This window comes from Convolutriloba macropyga, chromosome 1 (genome assembly GCF_964194025.1).
Source record: "Convolutriloba macropyga chromosome 1, txConMacr16.3, whole genome shotgun sequence".
In the NCBI taxonomy this organism is placed as follows: Eukaryota; Metazoa; Xenacoelomorpha; order Acoela; family Convolutidae; genus Convolutriloba; species Convolutriloba macropyga.
In genome coordinates this window covers 84,772,585-84,789,739 of record NC_134468.1, presented here as the reverse complement: position 1 = coordinate 84,789,739, position 17,155 = coordinate 84,772,585, and the positions used below count along the sequence as shown (strand labels likewise).

The following is a 17,155-nucleotide window of genomic DNA, read 5'->3' as shown; positions in this document are numbered from 1 at the left end:
TTGGTCATTGGCTTTTTGTCTCGCTTGTTTTTGTTAAGCTGCATTCATAATACGCAAAAAACTTGTGCAGATCGGGAGCTTTAGCAAGGTGGAGTAGGCTGCATGTTTAATGATTGTTAAAGCATATTAAGATAGGAGCGCTGTTAACCATTTCGCACAAGTGCGACTTACAATTAAAATAATAGATAGATAGATGAAAGGGAGATAATGAAACGCACAACGAATGAGTGAATATAGAACGAAAGGAAGATATAGAAAACGATTAAAAGGAAACAGATGCAGAACAGAAGAAAAAGATATCGAAATCCAAGATCTTTAAACCAGTACACTAAGCATCCTTTTCCGCACCTACACGTGTTTTAACCCTTAGCCATCGCTTCACAGTCATAGGTCTAATCCCTTGCGCTACCAACGCTTGTTGATTTCGTTTACTCAACTGACTACATACGCAAATTTTTGGTCATTGGCTTTTTGTCTCGCTTGTTTTTTGTTAAGCTGCTTTCTTAATGAGCACAAAAAATGTGCAGATCAAGATCTTAAGCTTAGTGGAGTAGGCTGCATGTTTAATGATTGTTAAAGCATATGAAGATAGGAGCGCTATTAACCATTGCCCACAAGTGCGACTTACAATTAAAATAATAGATAGATAGATGAAAGGGAGATAATGAAACGCAGAACGAATGAGTGAATATAGAACGAAAGGAAGATATAGAAAACGATTAAAAGGAAACAGATTCAGAACAGAAGAAAAAGATATCGAAATCCAAGATCTTCAAACCAGTACACTAAGCATCCATTTCCGCACCTACACGTGTTTGAACCCTTGTCCATCGCTTCAGTCATAGGTCTAATCCCTTGCGCGACCAACGCTTGTTGATTTTGTTTACTCAACTGACTACATACGCAAATTTTTGGTCATTGGCCTTTTGTCTCGCTTGTTTTTGTTAAGCTGCATTCTTAATGAGCACAAAAAATGTGCAGATCAAGAGCTTAAGCATGGTGGAGTAGGCTGCATGTTTAATGATTGTCAAGGCATATGAAGATAGGAGCGCTGTTAACCATTGCACCCAAGTGCGACTTACATTTAATATATTAGATATATATATATATATATATATATATAATATATATTATATATATATATATATATATATATATATATATATACACACATATATATATATATATATATATATATATATATATAGATAGATGAAAGGGATGGAATGAAATGCATGACAAATGAGTGAATATAGTACGAAGGAAGATATAGAAAACGATTAAAATGAAACAAATGAAGAAGAGAAAAAGATATCCAAATCAGATATTTTTCCGCAGTACACTAGCATCCTTCTCCGCACCTAATCGGGCTTGAACGCATGCCCTTCGCTTCACAGACATAGGTCTAATCCCTTGCGCTACCAACGCTTGTTCTTTTGTCTACTCAACTGACTACATACGCAAATTTTTGGTCATTGGCTTTTTGTCTCGCTTGTTTTTGTTAAGCTGCATTCATAATACGCAAAAAACTTGTGCAGATCGGGAGCTTTAGCAAGGTGGAGTAGGCTGCATGTTTAAAGGTAGTAAAAGCATGTGAAGATAGGAGCGCTGTTAACCATTGCCCACAAGTGCGACTTACATTTAAAATCATAGATAGATAGATAGATAGATAGATAGATAGATAGATAGATGTGTGAACAGATCTTGAAAAAAGACAGTGCCCCAATACAATTCAAATTCTTTGAATTGTAAAAAAACCAAGAGAAGGCCAATAATAGCCCCAGCTATCGCTGTGCGGCTATTAAAAACATTTCACGTAAACCAGAAAAAAACGAAAAATTTCAACAATGGCGCCGCTATTAAAAACAATTGAGCATTCCACGGATTGAATCAGCAGACTAGGTAACCAGACATGATCAAGGTGCCATGGTGTAGTGGTTATCACGTCTGCCTCACACGCAGAAGGTCCCCAGTTCGAGCCTGGGTGGCATCAAACTTTTGAACTCGAATTCTCTCCAGTAGTATGGCAATCAAAGATAGTTGTTTTTACGCCTAGATGTGAATTTTAAGGGATCGTCAAGCTTTTTATGGAAAGCAAGTAAACTTTTATCAACAGGCTTATGAAACCAAACAAAAATATTATTAAAGGGGGTAAATTTTGTTCGCACGTGTTAACTTTTTACATGGTAACGTGCTATATGGCAACACAATTTGTAACTGGGAGGTCATAAACGGCACTGTGGGAAGATCCCAGATGGGAATTTTACAGCGAATCTGATATTGGCGATAAGAAACAATTACCGGGTCTTTCCCATTATAGCCACCCCATTATGGTATATTTGTCATGATTTTTTTTGGGGGGGGGGGGGGCTATAGTTTATCTGACCACTCATCTTGGGGGGGGGGGGGGGGGGGGCTATAATGGGAAAGACCCCAATTACAAACCAAGTTGTGACTTGAAGTTGAAAGACAGCTGTGACAGGGATTGCAACACTAGTTGACACAGCTGCACACCCTGGTCATGTGCTGCATAGACATTGTCAACAGTCTGTCTGTGTTCAACTGATGCTCTGCTGTAGCTCAGGTGAGCAATCCTTTGGAAGTGACTCTCTTCGTCTGCCATCATGTCCTGTTGCAGGTCCAGGTACTTGGTCAGGGCTGACATCAGATTCGTCTCCTAATCATAACGCGCATAATAATAACAACAGCATATGATATCACGAATCGGATTTGGGTCTTTCCCATTATAACCCCCCCCCCCCCAATTAGGGTATATTTACCATAATGGGGCTATAGGTTATATGATAGGGGCTATAGGCTATACTTGGAAAGACACATCGATTTATTTTTTGGACCCAATGATAACCTCAATCTTGTGTTAAAATACAACAAAAATTATTGGCAACTCACATATATTAATTTTTCATATAATAAAAAAAAGACTGTTCCATTCTTCCCATTTTTGCGACTATCTGACGATCATTTAAGCACTGATCATATCAACTAACAGACTCGGTAACTCCTCTTTGACAAGGTGCCATGGTGTAGTGGTTATCACGTCTGCTTTACACGCAGAAGGTCCCCAGTTCGAGCCTGGGTGGCATCATTCTCTTTAAATTTAGCTATTTTGTTAGCACTGTGTGTTTCTAGATAAAAAACACCACAATCCTTTTATAGCAATTTAATTTTGAATTTAGAGAATATAATGTAAAAGACTCAAAATTTTTTCTGGGCAGACTGTTGTACCCAGAACTTAGAGACTGGCACTCTGAACTATTTTCCGTACTGTAGGGACATTTTTGTTGAGCTAATCTCCGTCGATTGATATACTTTAAATAGAGAACTATGAGTGGGATCATTGCCCGGAGGACATACTATATTCAAGGAGTTATTTTTATTAATTTCTATTTTCTGTGGAAAGAGCAAAAATTGTATATTGTTTTGGAGAGTGTGACAATTTTTAAGTAATTCAGCTACCAGTCGCTGTTTTTTATTCTGATATTCCTCAAACTACCACATTTTTAAACTACGAAATTAAAGATAGCATAACATACGAGCGTTTGGCTTCGTCAATAGCTAGCTGCACCTCAGGGAGGCCAGCTTTTGTCTAAATTGAGGGGTGGAGCATGAGTTTCGGTGATCGCATATTTAGATACTAGTGAGTCATAGGACTCTAGGAGAACTTGATGCCCTCCGGGCTTTACCTGTTTAATCCACTTTTGAGGAGAAAAAGTCAAATGGTCAGACAAAAAAATGATCAGGCAAAAAACCGTAGTAGGAAAAATTGCACAAAAAGACTCACAGGACTAATAAAATGATACAACTACGCAACTAAACACAAAAAGATAATTTTTGCTCTTAACAGTTTTCAATTTCATGACGACCAAAACAATTTTTTAGCAATTTAGAATCCAGTCACTGTCAATTTATTTTGTTTTCAGGCAGTCTATCACTCTCGGCTATTTTGTATCAAATATTTGCATACAGTGAATCAATCCTCTTGAGAAAATAACCAAAAATAAACAACCAACATCTCGAAAGTTGTGCTTTCGATGCAGGCCAGGTGTAACCTGTTTTAGCAGAAAAGAGTTATTAGCGGAGAGGGGAATGATCAATAAATTTCTTCAAATAATGTTATTAGAGCATTTTAATACAATTTTTATTCGGAAAAAGAAGCTAAATTTGGCACAATTTTATTTGACTTTTAGAAACCTGGCACCAATTTTATTCAGTTGCCGAAAACTCATTGCCGGTCATCGGTTGCCAGTCATCGAGAAAACCATCTAGACCACGCAAAACCTAAATATTCAAGGACTAAAAATTCAGTTGAGAAACCAAATTGATCAGGAAAAACGTTCACGATCAAAAGCACGATCAAAGTCCTTGGTTATCTCGTTGGACAAACAAATTTAACATAGCCCGCAGATTGCCGCAAAATTGCCGCGATAGAGGCTTGTGGCCTTCCATGAATTGAAACATTTAAAAAATAAGATGGACAGGTTGACCACCAGTCCTTTAATAGACCACAAGACTTAATGGTTAGATTCGGGCTGTCATTTTTATGGGACACATGCGCTCTATCAGGATGAAATCCTAATGGAGCTTTTTCAAAATCAATATTCGAAATCAAAAACTCAAGACTCTAACACTCAGAAATTAGGCCTTATACGTTCGGCTTTACTTAGATGCACACTATTGAAATTTAACTAGTTATTGTTCATAAAAATTAGAATTCATTAAGCAAATTTAGAAGTCATTTTTTAGTGAGATAAGTCACGCAATTGACCTAAGAGCAGAACAAATGACGTCACGCACACAAATTTTAATTGCAAAGCAGTAGAAATCACTGATATTGAAAGTCAATTCCAAGAAGTAAGGTCGCAAGAATCATCGACGGAGACGACGAATTAAAAAAATCACGATGTCCCCAATAATAGCCGCTATCGCTTCGCGGCTATCAACAAGTTAGATGTCCATTTTCTAAATTCTGACGCTCAAATTTTTCTTTTGATGTATGATAAATATAACTGAATTTGTAGCCTATAAAAACGTTGCACATCGCTCTTCTTATTATAAAAATTTCAAGCAAGAAACTGATGTCAGGAAAATTGCTCTCAAACAACCAGCGGGCAATTGAAGTGGAAAAAGATCCACGAGAATTTTCTGGAGGCAGCGTGGGATGAATCGTGGAACGAGGAGGTGAAGGACACGGGTGGAGTGTGGTTGTAAGGGGGGTGTGTCTAGTGTCATTGTTTGGAAGTGGAGGGGTTAGATTCGAAGGGGTTTGAGTCTAAACTGCGAAAAACTGCCATTAATTTAAGTTTTTGGCAGATGCAGTGATTTGTATACTAAGAGAGTTCTAAGAAAACTACGCCACATAATGCCCTTCGAGCTTTACCTGTTTATTCCGTTTTTGAAAACAAAAAAATCAAAAAGCGTCAGACGAAAAACCGGTCAAACAATATTTAAAACGCTTAGTCTTTTTTGAAAATTTGCCTGCCTGGCCATTTATCATTAAAAACCAGAATGCAATTTATTTCTTTCCTTTGTTCAATGGATCATCTTTCTTTGATAAACAACTGAGCTTTGCTTATAAAACTGACTCTGGCAGATTACCATTACATGAGAACACGCAGCACTGAATCTTTGGAGTGGGGCAAAAAAAATGTTTGTTAATCCTGCCGTCACAGCATATCTTTGGCATGAAGACGGCTCATCTTTCTGGGTATTTAGATTAAGCACGGGAGAATTAGACCACGCGAGAAAAATCAATTTAGAACGGTTAAAATGGTCAGAGGAAAAATTATAACCCACTAACATGGGGTGAATTGCTCTCAAACAACCTGCGAGCGGCTGGTTTTCGCATAAGCCAGCTGGGTCTTAGGAATACTAGCGGGGATGAACGGAGAGGGTCAAGCGTTAGGGCTGAACGAGAGGGGGTCCAAATGGTCATATAGAGGAGGGTGGACGTGGGGAGTGTTGGGGGGGGGGGTGAGGGGGGTTCGAAAGGTGGTCGCTCAACTTTTAAGATTAAGAACCACCCTTCAAGCCATGAAATTTCTTTCAAAACAGTTTCAGTGAATTGCATACTATGAGACCAGTAATGCGGAAGGCTCGCATCCACTTGATGCCCGCAGGGCGTTACCCGTTCATCCCATTTTTAGCGACGAAAAGTTAAGAGTCAGATGAAAAATCAGTCACACGGAAAATCTCATTCACACGGAAAGACCACGGGACTAATATAATTGCTACAAACTTCGTTTGAGAACAATTAGAAAAATATTGCCGGCAGATTACCGGAAAATGGCCGCGATAGACGCTTGTGGCCTTCCATGAATTGAAACAACTAAAGAAATAAGATGGACAGATTAACCACCAGTCCTCTAATAGACCACTTGACTTTTTGAGTTAGATTCGGAATGTCATTTTTATGAGACACATACACTCTATAAGAAAAAAGCCTTCAAAAATAATATTCTAAACCGAAAACTCAGGACTCAAATACTCAAGAGGTAGGGCATATTTGTTTGGCACTACTTAGATGCACAATATTAACTAGTAAATGCTCATAAAATTCAAAGTTCCAGAAATCCAGAAGTCATTTTTTGAGTCAGGCAAGTCACGCAATTGGCCTAAAAGCAAAGATGACGTCACGATCACGACTTTTAACTGCAAAGCAGTAGAAGTCACTGAAGTCATTGAAAAAGTCAATTCCAAGAAGTCAGGTCGTAAGAATCATCGATGGAGACGACGAATTAAAAAACATAGCAGGACAAGTCCTGACGTACAATTCAAAAAATTTTCATTGACTAAACAAAAACTAGATTGGAACTATGATAGAACTGGGAAAACCATTTCCAAAAAAATCAGATAAAAAAACAGAAAATCAATGTCAAAATACCGCATGTGAACAAAAAAAAACACTAGCGAGACATGGAAATTTGGTTCAAACAAGAAACTAGGCCTAGAATGAACTATGAATGGATTGGGCAAAGCATTTAGGAAAAAATTATATACAAAAAAATTGAGAAAAAAGTAAAAATCAAAGTGAAATGGCCGCATGTGAACAAAAAACGACTAGCGAATTTTTGTTCAAACACCGTTTTCTCACTCTACATTAAAATTAGAGCAAAAAAATTTACGCCGCAAAACCACTCGCTTTTTTGCTCCTCTTCCTGTTCCGGCGTAACCAAAATCACTCCTCCAATTTGACTTTAAAAATCATGAAAATGTGTGAACAGATATTTAAAAAAATACAGCGCCCCAATACAATTCAAATTCTTTGAATTGTAAAAAAACCACGATGTCCCCAATAATACCCGCTATCGCTTCGCGGCTATTAATAACTGACTAACGTCGAACGAATTGCTCTAAAAATTGGCAATTAGTGAGAAAGGTCACAATCCCATTCCATTCATTAATTGAAGCCTTAGCTGTTTCGTTGAAACACAAATTCAGACTCTAGAGAATCTCCTAGAGAAGTTTTCAGAAACTCAATAACCTCGGGCATTTTGAGCTTATCCCGTCAATTTAATCGAAAAGTTGAGACAATTCGTCGGTCACATAAGCGATCAGATGAAAAATTGCATCAAAAGAACAACGGAAATAAAAATAATTCCAACCAACTTTGTTGGAGAGCAAAAAGCAAACAGCAATGCGTGAAAAGTCCAACGGGACCCAAATAATTAATGCCAATTTTTTGATAAAAATGCATCACGTGAGTACAAAGACATTGCAAAAGTGGATGGATAACAAAATGAACCACGTATTTATATCCATGAAAAGTTTTTTTAAACAAAAGATTCTAAGAAATTTTGTGCATGATGCTACTCTAAATTAATAGCCAAGCTCTTAACGCCCCTCCGCTTTTCTATCCTCAACTGCGGTGTCAACACGGACATTTAGGATTGAAACTTCCGTCGTGAACTGTCATTTGGGCAAATTATTCCGTGGAAAAAGAGGAATTGGGCTGAGAGTATAACACAATCAGCCTCTCAATTCACTTAATTGAAGCCATTGGGGCATTTGAGACAGAGTGACTCTATTGCCATTTAAGCACTTCTATCTCCTCTCATTGTGTCTTTTTGTTCCATTTGTTTCCATTGATGACAATGCCCTTCACTCCTAATTAACATCTTCCTCCTCCTCCTCCTACGACTACCCCTTTCTTCTACCTCACCATCTCTCCTCAATTCTTCTTCTCATTTCTCTTGTTTCCCATTTTTATATTTTCATTCAACTCTCTCCGTTTCTTCACTCCCTCCAGTTTGCATAACCTCCCCCTCAAGCCTCCCTCCCTCCCACCCCCCCCCCCCCAAAGGCAACCCGCCAAAATTGCCCATACACGCGCATTATACATAATCAGTTCATTAAAATCCAAACAGGCGGCTGTATTTGAAGAACCGCAACGGATCTTATACAAAAATCATAACTAAACTATACTTTTCAAATCCTAGAATGCAAAAACTATTGGGATGTAATTAAGCAAAAATAGATCCAGTAATCTGATCCTGCAACTTGAACTTAGCCTCCAAAATGACAACTAATACACCTGCATTTCACTTAAAAAATACAAGTTAGACACTGAACTTATTTTGAGTAATTTAAATACTTCATTTTAACATAGCACTGTGCTTCTACTCTGTCTGATTTGTCCTCTAAAAAGGACTAAAGAACGGGACAAAGGGAGAGGGCAAATATCACGCAACATTGCTGGCAAAATACTGAAAAATTTTGGGATATTATGTTAGGGGTCATTGATCTGCAATGCTTTAATCGGCGACCCATCTACCAATTAACTACCACACCTCCCCCCCAATTTTCCCTTATTCTTTTCTCTCATTCCAATCCTTAACCTCGTCTTTCAACCAACCCCAATATAACTCACATTACTAAGGAGCAATCCGCATTTCTGCCCCTCCTCCCCCCTCCCCCAGCACCACGGTGTTGGGTGTATATCTAACTTTTAAAAGAACTTGAGACAAGCCAAAATGGGGTTTACAAGTTTATTATACGTACGGGGGGGGCAAATGGATTTAGTATATGTTAAGAGTTGATTAGCAGATACAGGGGGTGGGGGACAATGAGAAAAATCACACATCCAGAAAAATTATCCCCTCTGAAAAAACTGATTTAAAAAATTTTGGAAATGCCCCCCCCGTACCTGCTACACAACCCTAACATGTAATACTTTCGTAACATAGGTAAATAGGGGACAAGGGGTCAATCCACGAGGGCTTTATCAGCATGCATTAACCTTATTCAACTAAATCCAATTCACACCCCCAACAACATATAACATCAGAGCAACATCAAGTCAACTTTTCCACTTCACTTCAGTTATCTTTAACTTGCGTTCCATTAAGGTGGAGCAGATAAAAGGGCTAACGTGCCGTTGGGCGATCGAAATCAGCCATTCTAATCACCAATACTAACACAAGTTCCTCTTAAAGTTCCTTTCAGACAGCGATACAGACCAGAATTTGACCAGATTCGACAAGAATTGGAATCAACGCGAACTTCACCGGTCCGCGGTGAAAATTTAGAAAACATTCAACATTTAAAGTGGCAATTTTGTGACACACCATGAATTCTTCTTCAAAAACTCATACATTTAAATTGTCATTGACGAATGCTTTACTTTGATTGACATTCTTTGCGCCGTTTTAAAAGCAGTTTCGGATCTTTTCTGCTTGTCGATCAACTCGGAGGAAGCATTTTCTAAATTCTGACGCTCAAATTTTTCTTTTGATGTACGATAAATATAACTGAATTTGTAGCCTATAAAAACGTTGCACATCGCTCTTCTTATTATAAAAATTTCAAGCAAGAAACTGATGTCAGGAAAATTGCTCTCAAACAACCAGCGGGCAATTGGAGTGGAAAAAGATCCACGAGAATTTTCTGGAGGCAGCGTGGGATGAATCGTGGAACGAGGAGGTGAAGGACACGGGTGGAGTGTGGTTGTAAGGGGGGTGTGTCTAGTGTCATTGTTTGGAAGTGGAGGGGTTAGATTCGAAGGGGTTTGAGTCTAAACTGCGAAAAACTGCCATTAATTTAAGTTTTTGGCAGATGCAGTGATTTGTATACTAAGAGAGTTCTAAGAAAACTACGCCACATAATGCCCTTCGAGCTTTACCTGTTTATTCCGTTTTTGAAAACAAAAAAATCAAAAAGCGTCAGACGAAAAACCGGTCAAACAATATTTAAAACGCTTAGTCTTTTTTGAAAATTTGCCTGCCTGGCCATTTATCATTAAAAACCAGAATGCAATTTATTTCTTTCCTTTGTTCAATGGATCATCTTTCTTTGATAAACAACTGAGCTTTGCTTATAAAACTGACTCTGGCAGATTACCATTACATGAGAACACGCAGCACTGAATCTTTGGAGTGGGGCAAAAAAAATGTTTGTTAATCCTGCCGTCACAGCATATCTTTGGCATGAAGACGGCTCATCTTTCTGGGTATTTAGATTAAGCACGGGAGAATTAGACCACGCGAGAAAAATCAATTTAGAACGGTTAAAATGGTCAGAGGAAAAATTATAACCCACTAACATGGGGTGAATTGCTCTCAAACAACCTGCGAGCGGCTGGTTTTCGCATAAGCCAGCTGGGTCTTAGGAATACTAGCGGGGATGAACGGAGAGGGTCAAGCGTTAGGGCTGAACGAGAGGGGGTCCAAATGGTCATATAGAGGAGGGTGGACGTGGGGAGTGTTGGGGGGGGGGGTGAGGGGGGTTCGAAAGGTGGTCGCTCAACTTTTAAGATTAAGAACCACCCTTCAAGCCATGAAATTTCTTTCAAAACAGTTTCAGTGAATTGCATACTATGAGACCAGTAATGCGGAAGGCTCGCATCCACTTGATGCCCGCAGGGCGTTACCCGTTCATCCCATTTTTAGCGACGAAAAGTTAAGAGTCAGATGAAAAATCAGTCACACGGAAAATCTCATTCACACGGAAAGACCACGGGACTAATATAATTGCTACAAACTTCGTTTGAGAACAATTAGAAAAATATTGCCGGCAGATTACCGGAAAATGGCCGCGATAGACGCTTGTGGCCTTCCATGAATTGAAACAACTAAAGAAATAAGATGGACAGATTAACCACCAGTCCTCTAATAGACCACTTGACTTTTTGAGTTAGATTCGGAATGTCATTTTTATGAGACACATACACTCTATAAGAAAAAAGCCTTCAAAAATAATATTCTAAACCGAAAACTCAGGACTCAAATACTCAAGAGGTAGGGCATATTTGTTTGGCACTACTTAGATGCACAATATTAACTAGTAAATGCTCATAAAATTCAAAGTTCCAGAAATCCAGAAGTCATTTTTTGAGTCAGGCAAGTCACGCAATTGGCCTAAAAGCAAAGATGACGTCACGATCACGACTTTTAACTGCAAAGCAGTAGAAGTCACTGAAGTCATTGAAAAAGTCAATTCCAAGAAGTCAGGTCGTAAGAATCATCGATGGAGACGACGAATTAAAAAACATAGCAGGACAAGTCCTGACGTACAATTCAAAAAATTTTCATTGACTAAACAAAAACTAGATTGGAACTATGATAGAACTGGGAAAACCATTTCCAAAAAAATCAGATAAAAAAACAGAAAATCAATGTCAAAATACCGCATGTGAACAAAAAAAAACACTAGCGAGACATGGAAATTTGGTTCAAACAAGAAACTAGGCCTAGAATGAACTATGAATGGATTGGGCAAAGCATTTAGGAAAAAATTATATACAAAAAAATTGAGAAAAAAGTAAAAATCAAAGTGAAATGGCCGCATGTGAACAAAAAACGACTAGCGAATTTTTGTTCAAACACCGTTTTCTCACTCTACATTAAAATTAGAGCAAAAAAATTTACGCCGCAAAACCACTCGCTTTTTTGCTCCTCTTCCTGTTCCGGCGTAACCAAAATCACTCCTCCAATTTGACTTTAAAAATCATGAAAATGTGTGAACAGATATTTAAAAAAATACAGCGCCCCAATACAATTCAAATTCTTTGAATTGTAAAAAAACCACGATGTCCCCAATAATACCCGCTATCGCTTCGCGGCTATTAATAACTGACTAACGTCGAACGAATTGCTCTAAAAATTGGCAATTAGTGAGAAAGGTCACAATCCCATTCCATTCATTAATTGAAGCCTTAGCTGTTTCGTTGAAACACAAATTCAGACTCTAGAGAATCTCCTAGAGAAGTTTTCAGAAACTCAATAACCTCGGGCATTTTGAGCTTATCCCGTCAATTTAATCGAAAAGTTGAGACAATTCGTCGGTCACATAAGCGATCAGATGAAAAATTGCATCAAAAGAACAACGGAAATAAAAATAATTCCAACCAACTTTGTTGGAGAGCAAAAAGCAAACAGCAATGCGTGAAAAGTCCAACGGGACCCAAATAATTAATGCCAATTTTTTGATAAAAATGCATCACGTGAGTACAAAGACATTGCAAAAGTGGATGGATAACAAAATGAACCACGTATTTATATCCATGAAAAGTTTTTTTAAACAAAAGATTCTAAGAAATTTTGTGCATGATGCTACTCTAAATTAATAGCCAAGCTCTTAACGCCCCTCCGCTTTTCTATCCTCAACTGCGGTGTCAACACGGACATTTAGGATTGAAACTTCCGTCGTGAACTGTCATTTGGGCAAATTATTCTATGGAAAAAGCGGAATTGGGCTGAGAGTATAACACAATCAGCCTCTCAATTCACTTAATTGAAGCCATTGGGGCATTTGAGACAGAGTGACTCTATTGCCATTTAAGCACTTCTATCTCCTCTCATTGTGTCTTTTTGTTCCATTTGTTTCCATTGATGACAATGCCCTTCACTCCTAATTAACATCTTCCTCCTCCTCCTACGACTACCCCTATCTTCTACCTCCCCATCTCTCCTTAATTCTTCTCATTTCTCTTCTGTTTCCCATTTTTATATTTTCATTCAACTCTCTCTGTTTCTTCACTCCCTCCATTTTGCATAACCTCACCCTCAACCCTCCCTCCCACCCCCCCACCCCAAAAAAAGGCCACCCGCCAAAATTGCCCATACACGCGCATTATACACAATCAGTTCATTAAAACCCAAACAGGCGGCTTTATTTGAAGAACCGCAATCGATCTTATATAAAAAAAATCATAACTAAACTATACTTATCAAATCCTAGAATGCAAAAACTATTGGGATGTAATTAAGCAAAAATAGATCCAGTAATCTGATCCTGCAACTTGAACTTAGCCTCCAAAATGACAACTAATACACCTGCATTTCACTTAAAAAATACAAGTTAGACACTGAACTTATTTTGAGTAACTTGAATATGTCATTATAACATAGCCCTGTGCTTCCACTCTGTCTGATTTGTCCTCTAAAAAGGACTAAAGAACGGGACAAAGGCAGAGGGCAAATATCACGCAACATTGCTGGCAAAATACTGAAAAATTTTGGGATATTATGTTAGGGGTCATTGATCTGCAATGTTTTAATCGGCGACCCATCTACCAATTAACTACCACACCTCCCCCCAATTTTCCCTTATTCTTTTCTCTCATCCCAATCCTTAACCTCGTCTTTCAACCAACCCCATTATGACTCACATTACTAAGGAGCAATCTGCAATTCTGCCTCTCCTCCCCCCCCTCCCCCAGCACCACGGTGTTGGGTGTATATCTAACTTTTAAAAGAACTTGAGACAAACCAAAATGGGGTTTACAAGTTTATTATACGTACGGGGGGGGGGGAAATGGATTTAGTATATGTTAAGAGTTGATTAGCAGATACAGGGGGTGGGGGACAATGAGAAAAATCACACATCCAGAAAAATTATCCCCTCTGAAAAAAACTGATTTAAAAAATTTAAAATTTTGGAAATGCCAGCCCCCCCCCCCCCCCCCCCCCCCCCGTATCTGCTACACAACCCTAACATGTAATACTTTCGTACCATAGGTAAATAGGGGACACGGGGTCAATCCCCGAGGACTTTATCAGCATGCATTAACCTTATTCAACTAAATCCAATTCACACCCCCAACAACATACAACATCAGAGCAACTTCAAGTCAACTTTTCCACTTCACTTCAGTTAACTTTAACTTGCGTTCCATTATGCGGTGATTCTTGCGTCCTCATCTGATGCGGTGATTCCCTATCTGACTTATTTGGTAAATCTCTCATTTCAAAACGGCGAATTCCCCGAAGAGCTGCGTAAAGCGAAAGTTCTTCCACTTCATAAAGATGGACCTAAAACTTGTGAAAATAATTACAGGCCAATATCACTACTTATAGTTTGGAGTAAAATTTTTGAGAGGGCAATGTATGTAAGAATGTATGACTATCTTGAGCAGTTTTCTTTATTGTACCCCAAGCAATATGGTTTTCGATCGAAGCATTGTACCATTGATGCATTAGTGGAACTTGTTGAAAATATGAGAGTGAAGAATAAAAATATGATCAGCTTTTTCCTTGATCTACGAAAAGCTTTTGATACTCTAGACCATTCCATCCTGCTTTATAAACTAGAAAGCTATGGATTTAGAGGGCAATGCTTGAAATGGTTACAGTCTTACCTTTCGAATCGGATCCAAAGGGTAGAAGTCAATAATACATCCTCTTCTTGGCAAAGTATAAATTGCGGTGTTCCACAAGGATCTATTCTTGGACCACTTTTGTTTCTGATATACATAAATGACTTACCATTTTCCTGTAAATCCCTACAAGTTTTACTATTTGCTGATGACACCAACCTAACTGCAATAAACAATGACGTGAAAGGTATAAAAGAGGACCTCTGTAACCTCAATGTTTGGCTAAATGCCAATAAGCTTGCAATTAACTTAACAAAAACTGTACAAATGAATTTAAAACCTAGTGCTTCCAACTCTGCTTTCAGCTTAAATCAAACTGTGATAAATTGTAAGCCTGTGTGTAAATATTTAGGTATTTATATTGATAGTAAACTTTCGTTCCATTCACATGTTGATTATGTTACAAAGAGACTCGGTAAGCAGTGTGGTATCATTTCGAAATTGAGGCACTATGTGCCCCGGTTTCAATTAATAAACTATTATCGTAGCAATGTTGCACCCATTATACAATATGGTATACTTGTATATGGTTGTTGTAGCTACAGTAGGCTAAATCCTATTTTCTCGCTGCAGAAAAAGATTCTAAAATTTGTCTATTTTCGTAACAGACGGGATCATTGCAATGATATCTTCTTTTCAAATGAAATTTTAACAGTATATGAGTTACATGTATATGAATTGCTTAAATTCGTATTACGATCAGTTGCTGGATTGCTTCAACAAATATTTCCCAGCAATTTATTCAAAATGAAAGAAATCAAAAGATGCACCAGGTCTTCATCAAATCAGGTTTTATCTGAACCCATTGCTAGGACCAAAATAGAGAGGTTTTCTATAAAATACAGGGCCTCGAAACTCTTCAATCTCCTGCAAACCAACAATGTGTTGCCAGAAAATATTAGTGAGTGTAATGCAAAACAAATTAAAAAAATTTATCATGAAATCAAAAAAACGTACCTTTTACAAAACCAGGATTTGGTGAAACATATTTTTAATTTTTAGGAACCCAATATCTCAACCCGCTTGGCTGCATGCTACAGGACATCCAATTTTAGGCCCTGATTCTGGGTGTAAAGTTTGACCCCTCTAGCTCTTCTAGAATGCGAGATAATGCATTTTTTGTTATTTTTGTAAAAATTAAAAAATTTCTAAAAAGACTTAAAAAAAATTTTAATCTTAATAATTAAAAAAAAAAATTTTCTCCCTCGCTCTTCATACTTTAGAATGGATAAGTAGTCAATGCCTCTTGAGTCTATGGTATCAAAAAGCTTACCTGGAAAGATAGACAACATTTAATTTGCAGATTTTTGGAAATTAAAATATTTTTTTTGTGTTTTCGTTTTTAATATTTAGTGAATAGCCACGGGTAGGACAAGGCGGATCGAATGATCCCGTTACCTATCCTTTCCGAGTCTCATTAACTTGTGCTGTGTTAATTTTACGTATTTACTGAGATTCTGATAAATAAATTCTTTCTTTCTTTCTTTTATTAAGGTGGAGCAGATAAAGGGCTAACGTGCCGTTGGGCGATCGAAATCAGCCATTCTAATCACCAATACTAACACAAGTTCCTCTTAAAGTTCCTTTCAGACAGCGATAGAGACCAGAATTTGACCAGATTCGACAAGAATTTGAATCAACGCGAACTTCACCGGTCCGCGGTGAAAATTTAGAAAACATTCAACATTTAAAGTGGCAATTTTGTGACACACCATGAATTCTTCTTCAAAAACTCATACATTTAAATTGTCATTGACAAATGCTTTACTTTGATTGACATTCTTTGCGCCGTTTTAAAAGCAGTTTCGGATCGTCGATCAACTTGTCGATCAACTCGACAACTTTTCTGCTTGTCGATCAACTCGGAGGAAGCAAGTTAGCTCCTATGTATAACTACATAAACAACAAATATTGACGATTAAAATCGGGTGTCCGTCTTATTCACCCCTATTTATTTAACCCGCCCCCAAACATTTTACCCCGATTTTAATCTGGTTATAATTGGGACTATTAAATTAGTAAAGTAATCACTTGGCCATGCAAAATATTACATGAATTAAGTTCAATAAAACAACACGAATTTCACCAATCAAACATTTTGGATCTATTCTGTTTATTCCCCCCTCCCCCCTCAAGTGTTTTTTATGACCCCCAGTTACAAATTATATGTTGCTATATAGCACGTTTCTATGTAAGAAAATAGCACGCCATAAAAAAATTATGCTCACTAAGCTGGGGGGGGGGGGGGGGGGGGCAAACAGAATAGATCCAAAATTTTCTTCGAGAAAAGTGAAACCCTGACTCAGGTTAAATTAGATACAAGAATGGGAGGACTAACTTTGCTGTATGTTGATGTCTGCGCTGCATCTATCAACCTGACAACATTATCAGCTGCCTGGTGCAGTTTCTCCCTCTTCGCCTCCGACACTCTCATCCTGTGTTTCTGAGTAATGCTCGCTTTCACCTCCCTGTACTGCTTCTCAAGGTCACGTGTTGCCGACTCGTACAACTGAAAACACAAAATATATCGCTATTTACCAATCG

General features: G+C 38.1%; 1 protein-coding gene and 2 non-coding genes across 3 annotated transcripts in view; 2 read left to right on the top strand and 1 right to left on the bottom strand.

The window, feature by feature from the left end:
• Positions 1–17,155, bottom strand: part of LOC142352975 (uncharacterized) — a 41,950-nt gene that overhangs the window by 18,950 nt on the left and 5,845 nt on the right. The window contains exons 2-3 of the mRNA XM_075405179.1: positions 16,950–17,141; positions 2,446–2,677 (exon numbers count right to left, since the gene is read on the bottom strand). Coding sequence (XP_075261294.1) covers positions 2,446–2,677; positions 16,950–17,141 — 424 coding nt within the window. The remainder of the gene's footprint in view (positions 1–2,445; positions 2,678–16,949; positions 17,142–17,155) is intronic.
• Positions 1,921–1,993, top strand: Trnav-cac (transfer RNA valine (anticodon CAC)). Its single transcript has one exon. It is a non-coding gene; the product is annotated as a tRNA-Val (tRNA).
• Trnav-uac (transfer RNA valine (anticodon UAC)) lies at positions 3,034–3,106 on the top strand. The gene has a single exon. It is a non-coding gene; the product is annotated as a tRNA-Val (tRNA).